Source organism: Lissotriton helveticus, chromosome 4_1, assembly GCF_964261635.1.
Source record: "Lissotriton helveticus chromosome 4_1, aLisHel1.1, whole genome shotgun sequence".
Classification (NCBI taxonomy): Eukaryota; Metazoa; Chordata; class Amphibia; order Caudata; family Salamandridae; genus Lissotriton; species Lissotriton helveticus.
The window spans coordinates 1,216,105,519-1,216,128,675 of record NC_136063.1 but is presented as its reverse complement, the minus strand read 5'-3'; the positions used below and the strand labels follow the sequence as shown (position 1 = coordinate 1,216,128,675).

At 49.8% G+C, this 23,157-nt stretch overlaps 1 protein-coding gene across 1 annotated transcript in view; it reads right to left on the bottom strand.

Moving 5' to 3' along the window:
• Positions 1 to 23,157, bottom strand: part of LOC144829050 (uncharacterized) — a 491,023-nt gene that overhangs the window by 321,362 nt on the left and 146,504 nt on the right. Inside the window, exon 12 of the mRNA XM_078687792.1 lies at positions 2,241 to 2,445. Within this exon, the coding sequence (XP_078543918.1) occupies positions 2,241 to 2,445 (205 nt within the window). The remainder of the gene's footprint in view (positions 1 to 2,240; positions 2,446 to 23,157) is intronic.

Below are 23,157 nucleotides of genomic sequence, written 5' to 3'. Positions count from 1 at the left end.
ACTCCAATGAAAAGCTCTCACCCTGGAAATGAAATAAATAAAGCAAGAAATAAATCAGGAGACAAAAGATACCAAAACAAGAGGTGAAAGAAAATAAGAGAAAAACTGATTAACACCCAGTTTTGCCAGTCACTGTGTTTATTAGAACAGATTCACAATTGCTTTATTAACCTTCCTGTTTTCTAAAATTTGCTTGAAAATGCACCATTTGCCCACTTTTTTTCCAAAATTTCCATAAGTGGTACGGCCTCGCTCGCTACACTGCTTTACCGTTTCGAGAGATGATGCAAGTCTAGAAAGTGTGTCACCAACATCAAAAGTTTGGAAAGCTGTGTCCTAGGGTGTCGGAAACTAGACTGTGGTGGCAGGCTGGACACGACCAGTCAGCCAGAACACTAGAGGACTAGTAGGGTTCAGGGAATACCTCTAAGGTACGCCCTGGGTGCATGTAATGATAAATTCAACACTGGAATCAGTGTGGGTTTATTAACACAAGGTGTTCGATAAACACTGTAGGTTTCAGTGAAGCCATTATGCAGCTGAGAAACTCGTTTTGACTAGTGCCCAGTACACACCTTAAGATTGCTTCCCTGTTCACCTGCAATTTCTAGTAAACAAAAAAAAACTAGACATCACAAGGGCATATCTGCTCATGAAGCTGATGAGCGCTGAAAGCCCGGAACCGGTCCTAGGATGCTTGTTTCCAGTCCAGGGAGGATCTGGCCTGGCAGTTCCGACTGGACTGTTCCCATTGGGCGCAGGGTCAAGACTGATTTGCATATGGCTGGGTTCAAACGGAAATGGCATGGCAAGCAAAGAAATTATGGAATTAGGCCCAGATCTCTGTACTGGGGTGAATGTATGACCTTGTTCTGCATTCTGTCCATCAATTGTTCTTTTTGCATGAAGCTATGTCTTCAGTTAAGCTATAATGTGCTCTGCCTTAAGGCTCCAAGGCCTGCGGCAGAGGTGACTTGCATATAGTCCATGCAGTGTCTTTGGTATAGCGCACAGAGGTGTGCCATGTCATATTTTCAAACATGATTTGGACCATGTCGCACAGTCTGCATAGGCTGAAGCCATTAGGGAGCCTCCTAGGTACCAGGGGAACGATTTACTAGGGAGTGACAGGGGTACTAAAGTCAGCTGCTGATTGTAGAACATTCAGTCCTCAATTTGTTTAAAGGAAGCAGCACTGGGGTGGAGGTCTGTTTAGCAGGCCTCAGTGGACTGTCAGAATCAAAAACCAGCATCCAGTAAGCTAAAAACGGAGCAAAACAGAGGGGGGGAAGAGGGGGGGGGGGGGGGGGGAGAGGCAACAGCAAAAGAAAAATACCCAGTGTCCTATACTTGATATTATATAAACAAACTATAGCCTTAGCAACCTTCCTTATGATTTGCAGATGTAATCGGAATGAAGAAAAAGGCAGAAAAGGCAATAAAAAGGGTATGACTGAAGAGGAAGGGATGTGCCTGAGGTGTGAAAGAGGTGAGGTGGAAGAGAGGATGGAAGGTAGAAACTGGATAAAGGGGGACAGGATGTCCAACGTGGTACAAAAGAAAGGCTTGATGCAGAGCACTTGTGGGGTTAGCACTATTGGGTTTTGAAATATGGATATAGTTTGAGAATCCTACTGGCTTAGATGGTAAGCACATTGTGTAACTACCAAAATAAATAAAAAACAAAAGATTTGAAGAATTCAAGCTTGGACAGCTGCTCATAAAATCAGTCATTTGTGCACTGGTTAGGGATTCATATCTCGTGTTGATTAATAACCTAACTAGTTATCTTACCAGGGTTATAGGACCATGTAACATTGGTTCTTAGTAATCCAAGTGTCCTCTGGCAGCCTAGCTTGCTACAAGATGCAATATACTAAACCAGAAAGTTTAGTGGCAGAAACACAACCGACTGGGAAGAAGCTGGACTGATAATATGCAACAGTAAATATTGTACATTTTTAGCTGGAAGTGAAAAGCATTTACAATTTCTACCAAACATGGCTGAGCATTTTCTTTTCTTGTCATTCATAGAGTGTACAGAACGAACAGTTGCTTGTTATATCACTTAGTATGGTAAAAATTAAATGTTCTATGTACTCTCTTGCACAGTGGCCTCTGCAAAGCAATACATGTCATCCCTTGAAGTCTCATGGCAAATGTCAAAAGACACTTTGCAGGAGAGCGTCAGTGATTTGAGCTAAGACAAACCACTAATACAAATGAAGAAAAATTCTCACCAAACTCGAAATGTCCCCTTGGTGCCAGTGTCCTGTCATCCTTCATCCGATTCTCGACACTAGCATTCATTGCTTCTGCAGCCTTGTTCATGGCCTTGGCACGTTGCATGGCTATGGCTTCATCCTTATTTAAGGGCTTTACTTTTTCCAGGATCTCAGCTACACGCTTTGCTCTTACAATTTTCTCAATCTGTTCATATTCATCCTGTTAATATGATATGATAAATATTAGTTCCATTTTGGACAAAACACTGAACATGTTAATTCCTTAGTAACTCCGGATCGAGGAGTTTTGTGACTTTTATCCACTCTAGGGTGCTGTGCGTGTGCCAAACACTTAGCCTGGACAAGACTTTTGCTTTGCATTAAATGGTTCGCACTCATAGAAGCCTGGGCATCACCACTTCCTGCACCATCCTGATTTCCTTCTCCCCAGAACACTTTTCCCAGTGAAAGCAGTGGATTATGCAGAAATGCTAAACATTGTAACGAGTGTAGTAAAGAGGGTTATTTAGGGTGGAAATGTGTCTCCCTCAAAGGATAAAGGCAATTAGCCACATGCTATATGTCTCACAAATTAAATTAAATAAACCTGTGCTCAAACACTGGTAACAAACAAAGCCATCAAGCTTATATAAAAGGCAATATTTAAAGTATTTAAGCAGTACATGAACAGTAGAAAACGTCCCACAACACAAAATTCCACAATCAATTTTAAAATAAACACTGTATGAGTAGAATACTGTGAGAAGTTGGCCTGATGTGCAGTGTTCACTATTCTAGTGATCACTATATATCAGTCCAAACAACCCTTATTGATGATTGGTTGTAAGTCAACCTTATAGACCAGCTATCCTAGTAGCATGGATACGAGCAGTCTAAGGCTAAGACTCTAGAGGGCGTGTTAAGCCAGCTGTTTTACCATCACATTACCCCTTGAACACCCAGTGAAAGGACACCACACAAGTTGTTATGAAAATAAACAGTGTATTTATTAGAATCACAACAACCCTGTACTCTTTATGAGGACAGGGTGCTAAGCACACAACAAAACTCTTACGAAAATACTTAAGTTAGCACGTTATACACAAATGCCAGAGGGGCACGAAAAACCATATACTTAAAAAGTGGAATGCGAAATTACTAGCAGGTAAGTACAGTACTAATAGGCTTTGGAATCGCTAGGACTGGACTAGGGAATCGTTAGATTACTTCTAGGAGACCTAGGGGACTCGGGTGCAGAGTGTGCACTCTCACGCGGGATGCGGGACAAAGTCTATGGAGGCTAGTAAAGGCAAAGTTAGTGTTCACGGGCGAACCCGACCTGGTAGGAAGAAAACGACAGTGGATCCTGACCCTAGGATAGTGAGGCTATGCTGGGACACCGAAGTGCCGAAGTTACCTAGCCCAGGGGCTGCAGCTGCATAGGTCTGAAAAGACGTCGGGGATCTCGTTGCCGGACCAGGAGCCTGGAAGGAAGAAGTTGCTGGCAGGCGACCAGTGAAGAAAAGTTCGATGGATCCAAGCCTGGATCAAGGGAGAAGAAAACCTGAAAGCAGAGGGGACCAAGTTCTTGAATCACTAGCCAGTGATTAAGTGGGCACCAGGATGGCACCGGGCGAAGTCACCTCGACTAGGTGAGTGGGCGACGCTGGCTCTGCAGATCTCACTGACCAGGAGGCGTTGTCGGCGACCAGGATGGAGAGGCGAGCTGTCCCACGATGGATGAAGCTGTCGGCGTCGAAGTTACCCAGGATTGGGCAACAAGCCTTGGCTAATTCAAGCCCACGCGGTGGACTCAAAATGGCGTCTTGAGTGGACCAGGAGGGTCCGGGGTGCTCCTCTTTTGGAAGGGAGCAAGGGCCAGTCTGGAGCAACCAGACTAGCAGCAGAAATGTCGTCGGGCGTCGTCGGGAAGGCCACAAGCCAGCGGGCTAGTAGCCAAACAACGCGGTGAGCAGCCAAAAGCAGAAGGGCCCCACGCAGATCGTGGAGATGCTGGGGGGCTGCACTTCGGTGCTGGAGCTGCTCAGGGTCGGGGCTTCTCGGACCCCAAAGCACTCACCAGGAATTCACTCGGCGGGCTTGCTGGAAAGAAGTCGTGCAGTCTTACAGATGGCCGGTCCCTTGAGGTCTCGTCGCACCCACGGTTCTCAGCTGGGCTGTAGAGGTGGGTAGAGGTCAGAGGTGCCAGGGAAGCCGGTTCTCGTCGAGCTGGGCAGTCAGATTCCGGAGGAAGGACTTGCAGCAGACCGCAGTGTTCTTAAGATGGTGCCTGCGGATGCAGGGTGACTACTCCTTAGTCACAAGGGAGAAATCTTAGGAAGAAGTCTTGAGTTCCTTTCGCAGAAAGTAGTTTCAGGATTCAAAGATGATCTGATTTGGAAGGGGGCCAGTTCCTACCTTTATCCTGTAAAAAGGGGCTGGCACGCGACTAAGTCCTGCCCTATGGGTGGGACTGGGAGGGGGGTGGTTACACCCACTTCCTTGGCGGGCTTTTCCCCAGCACAGGGTCTGGAGTGACCCTGGAACTGGTTCCAGCCAGCCTATGCACAGTGAGCACCGGGGTGCCACGTGCAGTCACCTTCCTCTAAAGCCCTGCCTACCTACAATACACAAAACCCTGTCTGGGACGGTGCTGGCACCGCCCCTGGCAGGAAACCCTTTGTCCTTATCTCCTGCTCTGGGAGGACTCCCAGCAGCAGGAGGGCAGACTTGTGTCTCGGTGGCAGCATCCATTTTGTGGAGCTGAGGCTCTGTTTGACTTTAACCGGGGTTAGGGGTTACATACATGTCGTGTCCCTCTAGAAGGGTGGAATGCTAACCCCGTCGCCAGAATTGGCGAGGGGTTAGTATTCCAATTCGTATGACACCTTACTCGACATGTTTTGATAAAGCGATACCAGAGTTGGCACATAACCGCGAGGATTATAATGCACTTAAGAGTATATGGTATGCGATATCATGGAAACGGCTAAGGGATGGATCCCGAAAGCCGCAGACAGGCTCAGCTCATGCCAGAGCACCATCTCACACGATTCCAAGCACTCTGCCTTCAGGATTGTTAAGGCCTGCCATAGGAGTGACTGATAGGAGATCGGTGTGTCCATTTTAGGGTTAGATATAGGTATACTATATCTAAAGCAAAGGGTGAGTACACCACCTTGCCCCAGCTGTCGTGCAGCCAGTTGTGTCAGTTTTAGTTAGTCAATCCAGGGGTGGCACAATACATGCTTCAGCCCCTGGGAGACTTCTGGGTGCACCTCAGCCCTGGGTACAGGGACTTGGAGAGGGCCCAGTGCCAATTCAGTACCTGAGTACAATTTGGATAGAGAGAACAGCTAGGCTGTGGGTCTGATTAGCAGGCCCACAGCCAGGGAAAGTCGTAAACCAGTGCAGCAAAAAGCAAAAATCTGGGTGATCATAGGATTGCAGACCCTACTCTCCTACATGACCCCCCCCCCAAACTTTGGGACAATAAACTAACCTTGACCAGGTGAGTCTTCTTGCTCTAAGTGGAAATACCTGGAGAGCCCATCAGCATTGCTGTGATCAGTCCCAGGTCTATGCTCCACTGTAAAATCCATCCCCTGTAGGGAAATGGACCACCTAAGCAGTTTGGGGTTTTCACCCTTCATCTGATTTAGCCACAAGAGGGGCTTATGGTCTGTCTGAATGGTGAAGTGAGTGCCAAACAAGTAGGCCCTCAGCTTCTTCAGGGCCCAGACCACAGCAAAGGCCTCCCTCTCAATAGCTGACCAATTTTTCTCTCTGGGTGTCAACCTTCTACTAATGAAAGCAATAGGCTGATCATTACCATCAAAATTCAGTTGAGACAGAACAGCTCCCACACCCAACTCAGAAGCATCTGTTTGGACAATGAATGGCTTGGAGTAATCTGGACTCTTGAGGATAGGTGCTGTGCACATGGCCTGTTTTAGGTCATTGAATGCTTTCTGACAGCTTGCTGTCCACTGAACTTTCTTTGGCATCTTTTTGCTTGTCAGGTCATTAAGGGGGGTCACTATGGACCCATAATTTCTGACAAACTTCCTATAGTACCCAGTCAGGCCCAAGAAAGCTCGAACCTGAGTCTGGGTGATTGGAGGAGTCCAGTCCTTGATGGCCTGTATCTTACTCTCCAGTGGCTGAACCTGGCCTCCACCTACAAGGTGGCCCAGGTATACAACCTGTGTCTGCCCTATCTGGCACTTGGTGGCCTTGATAGTGAGGCCTGCCTTTTGCAGGGCCTCTAACACTTTCCTCAGGTGGACCAGGTGATCCTCCCAGGTGGAGCTAAAGACAGCAATATCGTCCAGATATGCTGCACAGAAGTCATCCAGCCCAGTGAGGACTTGATTCACCAACCTTTGGAAGGTGGCAGGTGCATTTTTCAGTCCAAAGGGCATTACCACAAATTGATAATGCCCTCCAGGGGTAGAAAATGCTGTCTTGGGTTTGGCTTCCTCAGTTAACCTGATTTGCCAATACCCAGCTGTCAAATCAAATGTGCTTAAGAAGTTGGCAGAAGCCAATCTATCTATAAGCTCATCTGCTCTTGGTATTGGGTGGGCATCAGTCTTAGTGACTGCATTGAGGCCTCTGTAGTCTACGCAAAACCTCATCTCTCTCTTACCACCCTGGGTGTGAGGCTTTGGCACTAGAACTACTGGGCTAGCCCAAGGGCTATCTGAGGGCTCAATGACTCCCAGCTCCAACATTTTCTGCACTTCAGTTCTGATGCAGTCTCTAACATGATCAGGCTGCCTGTAGATTTTACTCTTAACAGGCAGACTGTCTCCAGTGTCAACATCATGGGTACACCAATCAGTTTGGCTGGGTGTCAGAGAGAACATATGTCGAAAGGATTGCAGAACTTGCCTGCAATCCTGTTGCTGATGTTCAGTGAGGCTGCCACAAAAGACAACACCATCAACTGACCCATCATCAGGATTCTGAGTGAGCAGGTCTGGGAGAGGGTCACTCTCTTCCTCCTGTCCCTCATCTGTGGCCATGAGCAAGCTCATGTCCTTCCTGTCAACATATGCCTTGAGCCTGTTAACATGGAGCACTCTGAGAGGGCTCCTGGGAGTTCCAAGGTCCACCAAGTAGGTAACCTCTCCCTTTTGCTCAATGATGGTGTGGGGCCCAGACCATTTGTCTTTCAGAGCTGCTGGGGCCACTGGCTCCAGCACCCACACCTTCTGTCCTGGCTGGTATACAGTCAGTACAGCCTTTTGGTCATGCCAAGCTTTTTGAAGTTCCTGGCTGGCCTCAAGGTTTTTAGATGCCTTTTCCATATACTCAGCCATCCTGGAGCGGAGACCAAGTACATAGTCCACTATGTTGGTTGCAGGCTTTTTGAGAGGTCTCTCCCATCCTTCCTTCACCAAACACAGGGGTCCCCTTACAGGATGCCCATACAGAAGCTCAAAAGGGCTGTAGCCAACCCCCTTCTGTGGGACCTCTCTGTAAGCAAACAAGAGGCAGGGGATCAGGACATCCCATCTTCTCCTAAGAGGTTCAGGTAGTCCATGAATCATCCCTTTCAGGGTCCTGTTGAATCTCTCAACAAGCCCATTGCATTGTGGATGATAGGGTGTGGTGAACTTGTAGTTCACACCACACTCTTTCCACATGGCAGTCAGATATCCTGACATGAAGTTTGTACCTCTGTCAAACGACCTCCTTAGGGAAACCCACTCTGGAGAACACTCCAACTAGGGCTCTTGCCACTACAGGGGCTGTAGTGGTCCTAAGGGGAATAGCCTCAGGATACCTGGTGGCATGGTCCACCACCACCAGTATAAACTTGTGTCCTGATGCTGTCTGGGGTTCCATTGGACCAACAATGTCAATCCCCACTCTTTCAAAGGGAACCCCCACCACAGGTAGTGGTATGAGGGGGGCCTTTGTTGTGCCACCTGACTTACCACTGGCTTGGCAAGTGACACATGAGCGACAAAACTCCTTGGTATTCTCATTCATATGGGGCCAGTGAAAGTGTGAGACAAGCCTGTCCCAAGTCTTTGTCTGACCTAAATGACCTGCAAGGGGAATCTCATGGGCCAAGGTGAGAAGGAAACCTCTCAGAGACAAGGGGATGACCAGCCTCCTGGTTGCACCAGGCTTGGGGTCTCTTGACTCAGAGTACAGGAGTCCATCTTCCCAGTATACCCTGTGGGCACCTGTGGCATTCCCTGCAGCCTCAGCAGCAGCCTGCTGTCTGAGGGGTTCAAGGGAAGGGCAGTTCAACTGTTCCTTCCCCAGGTCTGCTCTGGAGGGTCCCCCTGAGCCCAGAAACTCAACTTGATCAAGTTCAAGCTCTTTAGGCTCAGTTTCCCTCAGCTCTTCTAGATCAGCCTCCTCAGAGACTTGATCCTCAACCTGGGGCAAGGGGGAAGGCAAAGCCTTACCCTTACTGCTCTTCTTCTTGGGAGGTGTCTGGTCCATAATTTCAGGATCCAGCACCTGTTCAGTGGGGCATCTTCTGGCCTGTGACCTAGTCACAGCAAGCACATGTGCTGGCAAGCCTAACATCTCCATGTGAGTCCTCTGCTCCACTTCTGACCATTGTGATGACTCCAAATCATTGCCCAACAAACAATCAACTGGGAGGTCTGAACTGACTAAAACTTTCTTTTGTCCCTTCACTCCACCCCAGGAGAAAGCTACAATTGCCACACTATGACTAGTAGTGACATTGCTGGCATTGGTCACCAGGAAATCAGTACCTGGCATGATCTGTCCAGGGTCCACAAAGTTAGGTGTCACCATGGTGACACTGGCACAAGTGTCCCTATAGGCCTGAGCCATTTTGCCATTAATCAAAGGTGTCTGCCTGTATTTGCCCAAAGTATTGGGACTTATTTCAGGGGACATATCCATATCCCCTGTACAGACAAGGACAGCCTGAGTGAGTGTGCCAACTAAGTTGTCAGACCCCTCAGTACCCAAGGTTAACCCAACTAATGCCTTGGGAGTGACACTACCACTACTGACTGTACTAGGGGGTGCAGTTGCTTTAGGAGCTGTAGTGGCAGGAGTTTGTCCTCCTCTTTTGGTGCACTCACTAAACCAGTGAGATTTACTTTTGCAGTACTGGCACCACCTTTTCGACTGGCCTTCTTGAGTCTTCTTCTTCTGGGAAGCCTGACCCCCACCCTCTTTGGTTTGTTGGGGACCTGGTGAAGACTTCTGGTCATTTTGCTCATTCTTAACATTACCCTTCTGGTCTGCTTTCTTCTGACCACCCTGGTTCTGGTTCTGGTTCTGCTTGATCCTTGTCCTGACCCATTTGTCTGCCTTCTTTCCCAATTCTTGGGGAGAGGTCAGATCTGAATCAACAAGGTGCTGGTGCAGCAACTGGTTCTGACAATTGTTTAAAATTTGTTCTCTCATCATTAGATTATACAATCCTGTGTAATCTGTAACCTTGCTACCCAGCAACCAGCCCTCCAAAGCCTTAGTGGCACAATCCACAAAATCAGACCAGTCCTGAGACTGAGTTTTCTGGGTGTCTCTGAACAGCAACCTGTACTGCTCAGTGGTTAAACCAAACCCATCAACCAGTGTGTTCCTCAGGACCTGGTAATCGTTAGCATCCTCCACTCTTGTAGTGAGGAGCTTATCTCTACCTTTACCATCAAAGGAGAGCCACAGTATAGCTGCCCACTGACTCTGGGGAATGCCCTGCACAGTGCAGGCCCTCTCCAGAGCAGCCATCCATTTCTGGATATCATCCCCTTGCTTAAAGGGGGGCACTATTTTAGTCAGGTGTTTAGTATCTAAACCCTTCTCTCTATCTCTTGGGAGATTGCTGCCACCAGTGGGAGCTAGCCCACTCATCTGCTGCTCTCTTGCCAGGGCAAGCTTTTCTTTGGCCAGGGCAATTTCTTCCCTTTCAATCCTCAGTTCAGCTTGTCTCATCCTAGCCTCATGCTCCCTTCTCTGAGGGGAAGTAAATCTCCTCTGTGGAGGATTCCTTCTCCCCTGAGAAGAGGCATTAGAGTGCAGAGATCTATTGGAGTCCCTAGAAAGAGATCTATCTCTCCTAACTCCAAGGTTAGGCCCACTTCGGGTTAGTACTGGGGGTCCCCCAGATCCTAGCCCAAGTAAGTCTAAGTTGGTCCTAGTTAGCCTTCTGACTACCTCAAGACCTTTGTCTACCTCATCCCCAGAGAGTACCTCCTGATCCTCCTCCTCAACTGCTGAATCAGTGTTGGGGAGATCTGGATCCCCAGAGGTTCCCTCTAAGGCTGGCATGTTCTCATGTAACTGAGAAAGCTTTCTGGCATCATATGTCTCTAAGAGACCTATCAGAAAGGAAGTGGTGGGGTTAGACCCCTGCTTCAGTTTTCTGGAGACACAGATCTGTCTCATCTCATGAAAACTGAGAGCTGCATATCTTGAAGTGACCTGTGGAGGGTCAACACTGACCAGGGGAGTCTCAGTAGAGTCCCCCTGAGTCGACATGCTTTTCTAGTGAGGTGTAAGTGGTGCACTTACCTACACTATATGTTTGCCTACTGATCCCTTGCTAGAGTTGTAGTTTAGGGTGTGCTAGGCCCTAGGAGCTACAACAGCTGGTTCAGTAGAACTCAGTATTCTAAGCTAAGTTATATGTACCTTTAGTACTTATGTGATCTTTCACAAGATATTCTTAGGGCATGTGTGGTAAAACAACAGCAAGCTCAAATCCCAACCGCTGCTCACCAATGTGAGAAGTTGGCCTGATGTGCAGTGTTCACTATTCTAGTGATCACTATATATCAGTCCAAACAACCCTTATTGATGATTGGTTGTAAGTCAACCTTATAGACCAGCTATCCTAGTAGCATGGATACGAGCAGTCTAAGGCTAAGACTCTAGAGGGCGTGTTAAGCCAGCTGTTTTACCATCACATTACCCCTTGAACACCCAGTGAAAGGACACCACACAAGTTGTTATGCAAATAAACAGTGTATTTATTAGAATCACAACAACCCTGTACTCTTTATGAGGACAGGGTGCTAAGCACACAACAAAACTCTTACGAAAATACTTAAGTTAGCACGTTATACACAAATGCCCGAGGGGCACGAAAAACCATATACTTAAAAAGTGGAATGCGAAATTACTAGCAGGTAAGTACAGTACTAATAGGCTTTGGAATCGCTAGGACTGGACTAGGGAATCGTTAGATTACTTCTAGGAGACCTAGGGGACTCGGGTGCAGAGTGTGCACTCTCACGCGGGATGCGGGACAAAGTCTATGGAGGCTAGTAAAGGCAAAGTTAGTGTTCACGGGCGAACCCGACCTGGTAGGAAGAAAACGACAGTGGATCCTGACCCTAGGATAGTGAGGCTATGCTGGGACACCGAAGTGCCGAAGTTACCTAGCCCAGGGGCTGCAGCTGCATAGGTCTGAAAAGACGTCGGGGATCTCGTTGCCGGACCAGGAGCCTGGAAGGAAGAAGTTGCTGGCAGGCGACCAGTGAAGAAAAGTTCGATGGATCCAAGCCTGGATCAAGGGAGAAGAAAACCTGAAAGCAGAGGGGACCAAGTTCTTGAATCACTAGCCAGTGATTAAGTGGGCACCAGGATGGCACCGGGCGAAGTCACCTCGACTAGGTGAGTGGGCGACGCTGGCTCTGCAGATCTCACGGACCAGGAGGCGTTGTCGGCGACCAGGATGGAGAGGCGAGCTGTCCCACGATGGATGAAGCTGTCGGCGTCGAAGTTACCCAGGATTGGGCAACAAGCCTTGGCTAATTCAAGCCCACGCGGTGGACTCAAAATGGCGTCTTGAGTGGACCAGGAGGGTCCGGGGTGCTCCTCTTTTGGAAGGGAGCAAGGGCCAGTCTGGAGCAACCAGACTAGCAGCAGAAATGTCGTCGGGCGTCGTCGGGAAGGCCACAAGCCAGCGGGCTAGTAGCCAAACAACGCGGTGAGCAGCCAAAAGCAGAAGGGCTCCACGCAGATCGTGGAGATGCTGGGGGGCTGCACTTCGGTGCTGGAGCTGCTCAGGGTCGGGGCTTCTCGGACCCCAAAGCACTCACCAGGAATTCACTCGGCGGGCTTGCTGGAAAGAAGTCGTGCAGTCTTACAGATGGCCGGTCCCTTGAGGTCTCGTCGCACCCACGGTTCTCAGCTGGGCTGTAGAGGTGGGTAGAGGTCAGAGGTGCCAGGGAAGCCGGTTCTCGTCGAGCTGGGCAGTCAGATTCCGGAGGAAGGACTTGCAGCAGACCGCAGTGTTCTTAAGATGGTGCCTGCGGATGCAGGGTGACTACTCCTTAGTCACAAGGGAGAAATCTTAGGAAGAAGTCTTGAGTTCCTTTCGCAGAAAGTAGTTTCAGGATTCAAAGATGATCTGATTTGGAAGGGGGCCAGTTCCTACCTTTATCCTGTAAAAAGGGGCTGGCACGCGACTAAGTCCTGCCCTATGGGTGGGACTGGGAGGGGGGTGGTTACACCCACTTCCTTGGCGGGCTTTTCCCCAGCACAGGGTCTGGAGTGACCCTGGAACTGGTTCCAGCCAGCCTATGCACAGTGAGCACCGGGGTGCCACGTGCAGTCACCTTCCTCTAAAGCCCTGCCTACCTACAATACACAAAACCCTGTCTGGGACGGTGCTGGCACCGCCCCTGGCAGGAAACCCTTTGTCCTTATCTCCTGCTCTGGGAGGACTCCCAGCAGCAGGAGGGCAGACTTGTGTCTCGGTTAGCAGCATCCATTTTGTGGAGCTGAGGCTCTGTTTGACTTTAACCGGGGTTAGGGGTTACATACATGTCGTGTCCCTCTAGAAGGGTGGAATGCTAACCCCGTCGCCAGAATTGGCGAGGGGTTAGTATTCCAATTCGTATGACACCTTACTCGACATGTTTTGATAAAGCGATACCAGAGTTGGCACATAACCGCGAGGATTATAATGCACTTAAGAGTATATGGTATGCGATATCATGGAAACGGCTAAGGGATGGATCCCGAAAGCCGCAGACAGGCTCAGCTCATGCCAGAGCACCATCTCACACGATTCCAAGCACTCTGCCTTCAGGATTGTTAAGGCCTGCCATAGGAGTGACTGATAGGAGATCGGTGTGTCCATTTTAGGGTTAGATATAGGTATACTATATCTAAAGCAAAGGGTGAGTACACCACCTTGCCCCAGCTGTCGTGCAGCCAGTTGTGTCAGTTTTAGTTAGTCAATCCAGGGGTGGCACAATACATGCTTCAGCCCCTGGGAGACTTCTGGGTGCACCTCAGCCCTGGGTACAGGGACTTGGAGAGGGCCCAGTGCCAATTCAGTACCTGAGTACAATTTGGATAGAGAGAACAGCTAGGCTGTGGGTCTGATTAGCAGGCCCACAGCCAGGGAAAGTCGTAAACCAGTGCAGCAAAAAGCAAAAATCTGGGTGATCATAGGATTGCAGACCCTACTCTCCTACAAATACCAACAAGCATTTACAATGCAACGGTTTCGCCTTTGGAAAAGTTAGAGCTATTGGCATTGTAAATGACACACACCCAGAGCCCCACACACACCCAGAGCCCCACACACACACACAGACACAGAGCCCCACACACACACACACACACCCAGAGCCCCACACACACACACACACCCAGAGCCACACACCCACACACACACCCAGAGCCACACACACCCACCCAGAGCCACACACACCCACCCAGAGCCACACACACACACACACACACCCACCCAGAGCCCCCCCCCCCACACACACACACACACACCCAGAGCCCCCCACACACACACACACACCCAGAGCCCCACACACACACACACCCAGAGCCGCGCCCCCCCACACACACACACACCCCCAGAGCCCCAGAGCCCCACACACACACACACACCCCCAGAGCCCCACACACACACACACACACCCAGAGCCCCACACACACACACACACACACTCTGGAGCAGTCACACACACACTCTGGAGCAGTCACACACACTCTGGAGCAGTCACACACACACTCTGGAGCAGTCACACACACACTCTGGAGCAGTCACACACACACTCTGGAGCAGTCACACACACACTCTGGAGCAGTCACACACACTGACGCTCTCAGTAGCGGTCGCTCCCCAACCTCCCTGCTCTAATCCTGGCATCGTTTGGCTCCCTGATCACTCCTGATATCGTTAGGCTGCGTGCATTGCCCTCATCAGATAAGTATTGTTGGGCTGATTGCTGTGAACAATCACGCTATTTTGCGATAAGCCCTGCCAAATTGATTTAATATTCATATTCTCAGCGCTCGCTGTGTTGCTCTTAGCCATAAGTTTGTGCTCTGAATACTTCTAGCGCTTTACTGAATTGTGCTTTGGATATTTGTAGCGCTTTGTAGAATAATTGTGTACACACACTGGAGCAGTCACACGCACACACTCTGGAGCAGTCACACGCACACACTCTGGAGCAGTCACACGCACACACTCTGGAGCAGTCACACGCACACACTCTGGAGCAGTCACACGCACACACTCTGGAGCAGTCACACGCACACACTCTGGAGCAGTCACACGCACACACTCTGGAGCAGTCACACGCACACACTCTGGAGCAGTCACACGCACACACTCTGGAGCAGTCACACGCACACACACACGCTGGAGCAGTCACACACACACACACACACACACACAGCTTGGAGCAGTCACACACACACACACTGGAGCAGTTGTGTGGCCCCCAGAGCTCTCATTGGGTGCACTGTCTCCTTCTCTTGAGTTTTCCTGCAGCCATGGGTGCTTCAGACCCTAGTGTGTGGCTCAGTGGCTCCCATAATGCATTTAGGTTGCTTTTTATCCCCTAACATTAAACACTTTACATGATTAAACTGAGCCCTATCTCTTCAGTGGTGGCTTTCTATAATGCGAGCCACTTGGAAAGTCAATAAGAAACTACACCAGTACACTACCAGTCGCTCAACACAGGCGCACCACCTCAAACACGTCCAATGGCTTTAAAGTAATTCTGGAAGACTCTCTAGCACAGTCAAATCAGCAAAGGAGTCTGACTAGAAGAAGCAGCAGAGCTCACACATGGGGAGGGCGAGGAATGGATGGGCATGGTCTCTTTTTGAGGGGCATGTCAAATCGCTGCTACTGTTCTACAGGTGCCTCTTGGTCTCTTTACAGGCTGAAACTGAACATGGGACGCTGGCCGCAAATAAATACTGTGCAAACAAGAGGGCTGAACCAACTTCTTAAAATAGCAGTTACAAGTAGGAGTTCGTCTTCTCGCCCCCTCCGGTGTGGCTATCCTGCGTGAACTGAGAACCCTGTCCAGGGTTTGTGTCACTGTCCTGGTGAAGTGTGTGAACACACAGCAGGCTCTCTCCCACTACACATACCTGCCCCATCCCATAGATACTCTCAAATGGGCGCCCCCTGCCCGTACTGTGGGAACCCAGCCCTCCACTGACACGAGGCGGCCAGGGGGGTGTGTTCGGTGCCCAGGAGCCGCCCGCGGGCCTCACTTTCTCTGGTGACTCCCTCCCGCCATATGCCGGGGCAGTCCACACACTCCCCGCTTGTTTTCCCCCTCCCTTGCTGCGTTGGAGTGTTACTTACTGCCGGTGCCGAAGCTCCTCTGTGTGTGTCTGGGGGGTCTAGGGGCCGGAGGCGCACCGGCCTGGGGTGAGAGGAAGCGTCCGCTCATGCTTACGGGAGCTCCTGCTGCCAAAGGCCGGTCTGGGGCCCTGTGCCTGTCGTCGGCTGGGGGTGGAGGCTGCCGGCTGCCTCCTGCCTCGCGCACATAGCAGGTCTCGGACCCTCTCTCCGCAGCCGGTGAGGGGGGGGCAGGCTGGAGGCCTCCCCGGGGGCAGGGACGGGGTGAGACAGATAGTGCCGGGGGTGTCCTATTATGTTTGTTTGCACGCCCCCTCACTTTCTATTGCACCAGACTGACTGCACAGCTTGGAATCCGCATTATGAAAGTTTTGAAGTCGTGCTGTCTGCATCGCAAGCACGATCTTGGAGAAGTTCCGATTTAAATCTACGAGTTTTAGAAAGTGCGGTCGTACACCTGCGCCCGGCACAAAGGAACGCCTACAAGATACAGCCCCAGGTGCGACCAAGCTCTGCGCCTGTGGACTACAGGTGAACCCACAATTTGCACCTCGAAATGCAAGACACACAACCTGAGCTCGCAACATTTCCCTGGAAAGTCATTGTTTTCAAAAGAAGGGACGCCTTTTAAATAATCCTGTTAAATGGAATCACTTAAAAATTGGTGTCGAGCACGCACATGTTCATGATATGGCCCCTGCAGATCTGAGCTGTAGTGTAGGGTGTGCAGTGCACTGCAGTTATGGGGCCCTATGATAAAGAGTAGCGCTGGCAGTTCTCATATCTGGGATTAGGCGCTTGCTTTTCCTCATCAGACTGACCCAGAAAAGGAGCACCTGTATTCCGAAGTACACAACGTGTATGCTCTTGTAACTCCGATGTGCACAGTGTGTGCATGATTGAAAAACAGCGGGAGGGGGGCGGGCACACGGACAGCAGGAGGGGGGACGGAGGTTTCGCCTTTAGAATTTGGCCGTTCGGACTATTGCAGGGTCTTAAAACTCAAACAGATGGTCGGTCACGGACAGGGGGGGGGGGGGGGCGCGGAGCACGGACAGCGGGAGGGGGGGGGGCGGAGCACGGACAGCGGGAACGGCCAGCACTTACCTGGACCTGGACTTCCTCCGGCGGCGGTCGGCCGCGGAATGGGAAAAACAAACAAATTTTTTTTTTTAAACTAAACTCCGCCCACCGCCGCGATGACGACATCGCAGAGGCGGAGAGGGAAAAAAATCACGGGAACGCCCCCGAATCTGGTCCGGCCTTGACGGACAGATCCGGCTCCCAATGGCTAGCCTCCATTTATGAAGCTAGCCAATGGGAGCCGGGGGACGTTCCTATAGCCAATATTGTAAACATTAGATTTCGCCTGCAGCGCAGATCGCCAGGTCGAAACCTAAAAAGGCAAAAGGAATATGCTACTTCCCAGTATGCATCTGTTCTTAGCATGTAGGGCTGCTGACATTCATATCTGTGCATAGATCGCCGCCTAGTGTTGGGTCCGGATAATTGAACATTGTTGTCCTGGAAGAGTCTTCGAAGTATCACGAGATAGGTGGCTCCTCCCGTGGACTACCGTGTGCATGGGCATCCTCTCCATCCTCAGATTGTTTTTCACCATTGTGGCAAAGATGGAGTATGGTACAGTAAGAGATGTCCATGCAAGAAAGTAAGAAAGTAATAATGAATGCTACAGCTGCGACAGGCACCGGGGAGGAGGGTGGGCGATATGAATGTCAGCAGCCCTACATGCCAAGAACAGATGCATACTGGTAAGTAGCATATTCCGTTCGAGGCATGTGGGCTGCTGAATTCATATCTGTGCATAGAATGTATAGCAGTCTCTCCCTTAGAGGTGGCTACCAGTGCCAGCTGCAGCAGTCTGGAAAAGAGTTTTTAGAACAGCCTGTCCTACAGCCGCTTGCTGTTTGGAATGTACATCTACACAATTGTGTTTTGTGAAAGTATGTATGGTAGACCATGTGGCTGCTCTACATATTTCCTCAAGAGGAATGTTTCCTAGGAAAGCCATGAATGCCCCTAGTTTGCGTTTAGAATGCGCTCTTGGGGGGGAACTGTTAAAGTGCGTTTTGCTTTTAGATAACATATTTGGATGCAGTTAACTATCCATCTGGCTAACCCAGATTTTGAAATGGGGTTGCCTTTGTGTTGTGGTGAGAAGGCAACAAACAGCTGTTTAGTTTTTCGAAAATCCTTAGTTCTATCAATGTAGTATAGAAGTGCTCTCTTGACATCTAGTGTGTGTAGAGCCCTTTCAGGTACCGACTGTGGATTTGGAAAGAACACTGGCAGTTCTATTGTCTGATTGATATGAACATGGGATACCACCTTGGGCATGAATTTAGGGTTTGTTCTAAGAACTACCCTATTTGCATGTATTTGGATGAATGGCTCTTGAATAGTTAGGGCTTGTAGCTCGCTAACTCTAACTGAAGTAATTGCTACTAGAAAAGCCACCTACCATGTTAAAAATTGTAATTCACATGAATGCAATGGTTCTAATGGTGGTCCCATTAGTCTGGTTAAAATGATTTTTAGGTTCCAGACAGGTGAAGGCGGGTGTTTTGGGGGGGGATTATTCTCTTGAGTCCCTCCATGAATGCCTTAAATGCAGGTACTCTGAATAGCGAAAGATGCGGTCTGTTCTGAAGATAAGCTGCAATGGCAGCTAAGTGTATTCTTATAGATGAATAAGCTAGATTGCAACGATGTAGGTGCAAAAGATAACAAATGATATTTTGCGTTGAAGCATCTAGTGGGTTTATGTCATTGTTATTGCAGTAAACGACAAAACGCTTCCACTTTGCAGCGTAACAAGCTCTGGTTGTAGGTTTTCTTGCCTCCTTGATAATGTTCATACAGTCAGGAGGTAAGTTTAGGTACCCAAACTCTAAGACCTCAGGAGCCAGATTGCAAGGTTCAGTTGTTGCGGATCTGGGTACTGTATGTCTCCATGGCTCTGAGTGAGTAGAGTGGGTGTTAGTCTTTGATGAGGCACCACGGAAAGTTCTAGGAACGTTGTGTACCATGGTTGCCTCGCCCATGTTGGAGCAACCAGGAGTAGTGTCAGTGAATGCTGGCGTAGTTTGCGTGCCACTAGCGGTATTAACGGTGCTGGGGGAAAAGCGTACGCAAATCTGCCTAACCAGTTCATCCATATCGCATTGCCCTGCGACTGCGGATATGGAAACCTGGCGGCAAAGTACTGGCATTTTGCGTTTCCCCTTGTGGCGAACAGGTCTATCTCTGGTTGTCCCCACTGTTGGAAGTATGGTTGGAGCACTGTGGGATGAATCGCCCACTCGTGCAGCTGTTGGCTGTGTCTGCTGAGCAGATCCGCTACTTGGTTGTCTTTGCCTGGGAGGTGTTACGCCCTTCCACATGCTTTGTGCTAGATGCGAGAGCTGTGGAGAGTGTGTTCCTCCCGGTTTCTGTATGTAGAACATTGCCGGATCAACACAGCTTTGTTGTATAAATGTACTTTGAACGCTTTCATTGACAGAAAAATTGCCATAATTTCTAGCAAGTTGATGTGCATTTTCTTTTGTTGTGCTGTCCATAGGCCCTGCACTGTGTACTGAAGGACATGGGCTCCCCATCCTATCAGGGATGCGTCCGTCGTCAACACTATTTGTGGTACAGGCTCTTGGAACAGTCGTCCCTTGCAAAGGTTTTGTGGATTCCACCAATGAAGAGAGTTGTATGCACGACTGGTCACCAACACTAGGTTTTTCAATTGTCCTTGAGCCTGGTTCCACTGCAGTGCTAAGCACTCCTGTAGCGGACACATATGTAGTCTGGCGTGAGGGACTATGAAGATGCACGAAGCCATCATGCCTATGAGTTGCATAAACACTCTGGCAGAGAGCGGGTGTTGGGGCTTGAACTTTTGGATTAGTAGCTGCATACTGTTTATTCTTGCAGCGTTTGGGTATGCTTTCGCTCTCAGAGTATTTATTGTTGCTCCCAGGTACTGCTGTACATGGGATGGCTGAAGGTGAGATTTTTTGTAGTTCAACGTGAAGCCTAGGCTGTGCAGAAGGTGAATCGTTTTTGACATGAGGCTGGCACATTGCTGGGCTGACTTTGCTTGTATTAGCTAGTCGTCCAGGTATGGATAGACATGGATATGTTGTCTTCTTAAATGTGCAGCCACTGTCGATAGGCATTTTGTGAACACTCTTGGAGCTGTTACACCAAAGCAGGTCAGTCAGGGGGTCCCAGCATCTCAGAGTGAGTCTGGTACTCCACCCTCCTCCAAGCATTGTGCTCCATATCATTCCCTAACAGGCAGTCAACAGGCACGGCAGGGCTTACGGCAACTCGAAGTGGACCTGCAACCCCTCCCCACTCAAAGGGAACCTGAGCCACAGGATAGTGGCCCAATCTGCCGTCAGCCATTACGGCGGGATGGAGTACATCTGGGATGACCTGCTCTGGAGTCACCAGCTGACTCCTTACCATAGTCATGCTGGCTCCTGTGTCTCTCAGAGCCTCCCCTCTTCGGCCATTGATGGTGACCCACTGCTCATACTTAGTAGTATTAGAGGGCAGCCGGGTCTTGGGAACCATCTCTTTGTCTCCCAGGGACACTAAGGTGACACCCGCCCGCTCCCCTCCATTAACCAAAGGTATCTCCTCCCCGAGCACTACACTAGTGATTCCCGGGGCTTTTCCTCCAGTGGGAGGGGGTGGTCTTTTTGGGCACCTCACATCTCCTTTATAGTGTCCCACACCACCACACTCAAAACAATGAACAACCCTTGGCTGCTGGCTTTGGCCAGGGGTAGGGTTGCGAGGGGGGTTACTCTTGGGGATGAATCCTCTGCCCCTTCCTTGCGAAGTATTTTGTGGCCCTTTTGAGAACTCCCTCTTAGTTTCCCCTCCCTCTTTCCTCTGGGGGGCGCCCTGTCCTTGCTTCTGGGAATTCCCTCCAGTCCCCTTAGTCGACACCCGGGTACTAACCCAGATGTCCGCCTCCTCAGCAAGCTTCCTGGGGCTGGTCAGCTTGCTGTCCACCAGATGCTGTCTTAGCTCGGGAAGACACTTCTCGAGTAGGTGTTCCTTGAGTATGAGGTCATATAGTCCCTCATAGTCCCCTACATCGCTGCCTCTTACCCAACCCTCCAGGGCCTTCCTGGAGTAGTCCAAGAAATCTACCCAGTTTTGCGTGCCCAGCTTGTAGCTGCCCCGGAACTTTTGCCTATATTTCTCAGGGGTCAACCCAAACTTCTTGAGCAGCGCTGATTTCATAGCCGGATAGTAGGTCTGTTCACTCTGGTCAAGAGCCAACAAAGTATCCCTGCCAGTGGGGGGCATGTATTTGTATAACCCACCTCCCCAGTGGACTTCCAGAATCCCATGGGCCCTTAGCGAGACCTCGTAGGCGGCTAGCCATTTAGCAATGTCGTCACTGGGTACATAACAAGCCATAATATCTTTTGGTAGGTACGGTCTAGGTTCTTTGATGTTGGTCTGGGTATCGCTGCCACCATTCTCTGATTTGGGGGATCCTCGGTTTAGGGCTTGTAAATCCATCTCTTTGATGGTTCGCTCATGTGCCAACCTCCTATCCTCCCTTTCCATGTCCATCCTGGCTAGTTCTATTTTCAACCTCCTCTCCTCCCTCCTATCTTCCAGCTCGGCTTCGGTTAAGCCCCTGTCTGAAACACTGCTGCTTGCCCTTGAAGGTAACCTGGGACCTGTCAGAAGATTCCCTCTCCCCATTTGGTTCAGCAATGCAGCCTCAGTAACAGTGTCCCCATCACCCACTTCCATTTCTGGTTCCTCCCTTAGGCGAGCTTCTAACCATGCCCTTATGCTTGTCAGCAACTCTCCTTTCTTGGCACCTTTATTGAAAAATACCCCGTTCTGCTGACACCAATCCCTGAGTTGGGCCACAGTATTGGCTTCCAACTCTTTAAGATTCACCTCCAGCTTTGCCATGGTATAAAATTACTCACAGGAGAAACCCACGAAGTGACTTGAGGTTAACCTCCACCCACCACCAGAAGTAAATTTAGAAAAATCAAAAATATAAATTAGGAGGGCCGCAGGGAGAAAACTCCAGGTGGGGTCTCGTGGTTGTCACTGTGTTACTAATAAGTGAGTGTAAGTACAAATCCGTGATCCCACCGCTGAAACACCAATTATGTTGGACCTAGATTACCCAAGCCTACATATGGTAGCTTGGCACAGTAGTGGTCTACAGCTAACTCCAGGCGTTGGCTAAGTACTTACACAGCTTACCCACAGTAACACATTGATGAACCACTAAAATAAAGACACAACACCTTTGTTTGCAAAAATACCGTTACCTTTTATAAAAATAATATGGCTCTTTGGATTTGAAAGCATACAGGTTATCACATCAATTGCTTTTAGGAATAAACATTGCACTTTTACTAGAGAAAATAGTTTTCACTCCTCCAGCTGTGGAAAAAGCAGTAAATCATATACTTTTATCAGAATTCAGCAGTACATTCAAAGAACTTCTTGGATAATTAATTGAAGCTCCTAGACTTCACACTCTACAGGGGTATTTTGCATTAATACACAATGACATCAATAACTCTTTACTACAGCCTACCAATTCATTGGTTATGTTAACACATCTAGGGTTACGTTGCCTAACCCCTTCTCTCCTTTGTCACAGAATGAATCTCCAGGGAAGTAGAAAGGTCAAGGCCCTTTTCTCTGCTTATGGACCTGTTTAAAATAGCTGTCAACCTTTTATCCCTTTTTACCCAACACTTCCCTCTTCACACTCCCACTCTCCTTACTGTCTGGGTGGCAGATATGCCACAGTCCATAGGCCTTCAGCTGGTACCCGCCTCTCAAGCTCCCCCGATCAGCTGCTTCCCTGCACTGACGTGGGAAGAGCCTTGCCGGCCTCCTCAGCCCAAGCGCGCGTTCTCCTGTCAGCGCGGGCTAGGGGGCCTCGTTTCAGGCTTAACGCGGTGATTTCCTGCGTCTGCGGATCACCAGGGGTTAGATGGGCGGTCGGTTGCCCAAGCGCTAGTTCCTCCAGCAAGCGCTCACAAGTAGGGGGTTCCGCTGTCAACGCGGCGCTCCGGGAAGTCGTCTGGCGCCACCTCAGGCAACCCGATGGACGCGCTGATCTCTGGGGCATGCGCGTTCCTCGCAATGGCTCCACCTCTCAGGTCGCGCTGCTCGTCGGCGCCTGCGTGTTCCTCCCCGGACCTCGTCACGCAGGGAACACTGCACCCCTGGGCCTGCTCGACCCTAGGCCCCTCCTGCTGAAAGAAGCGGTCGCGCTACTGGCTTGCGCGGAAGCGTTTCCTCGCTTCTCCTGAC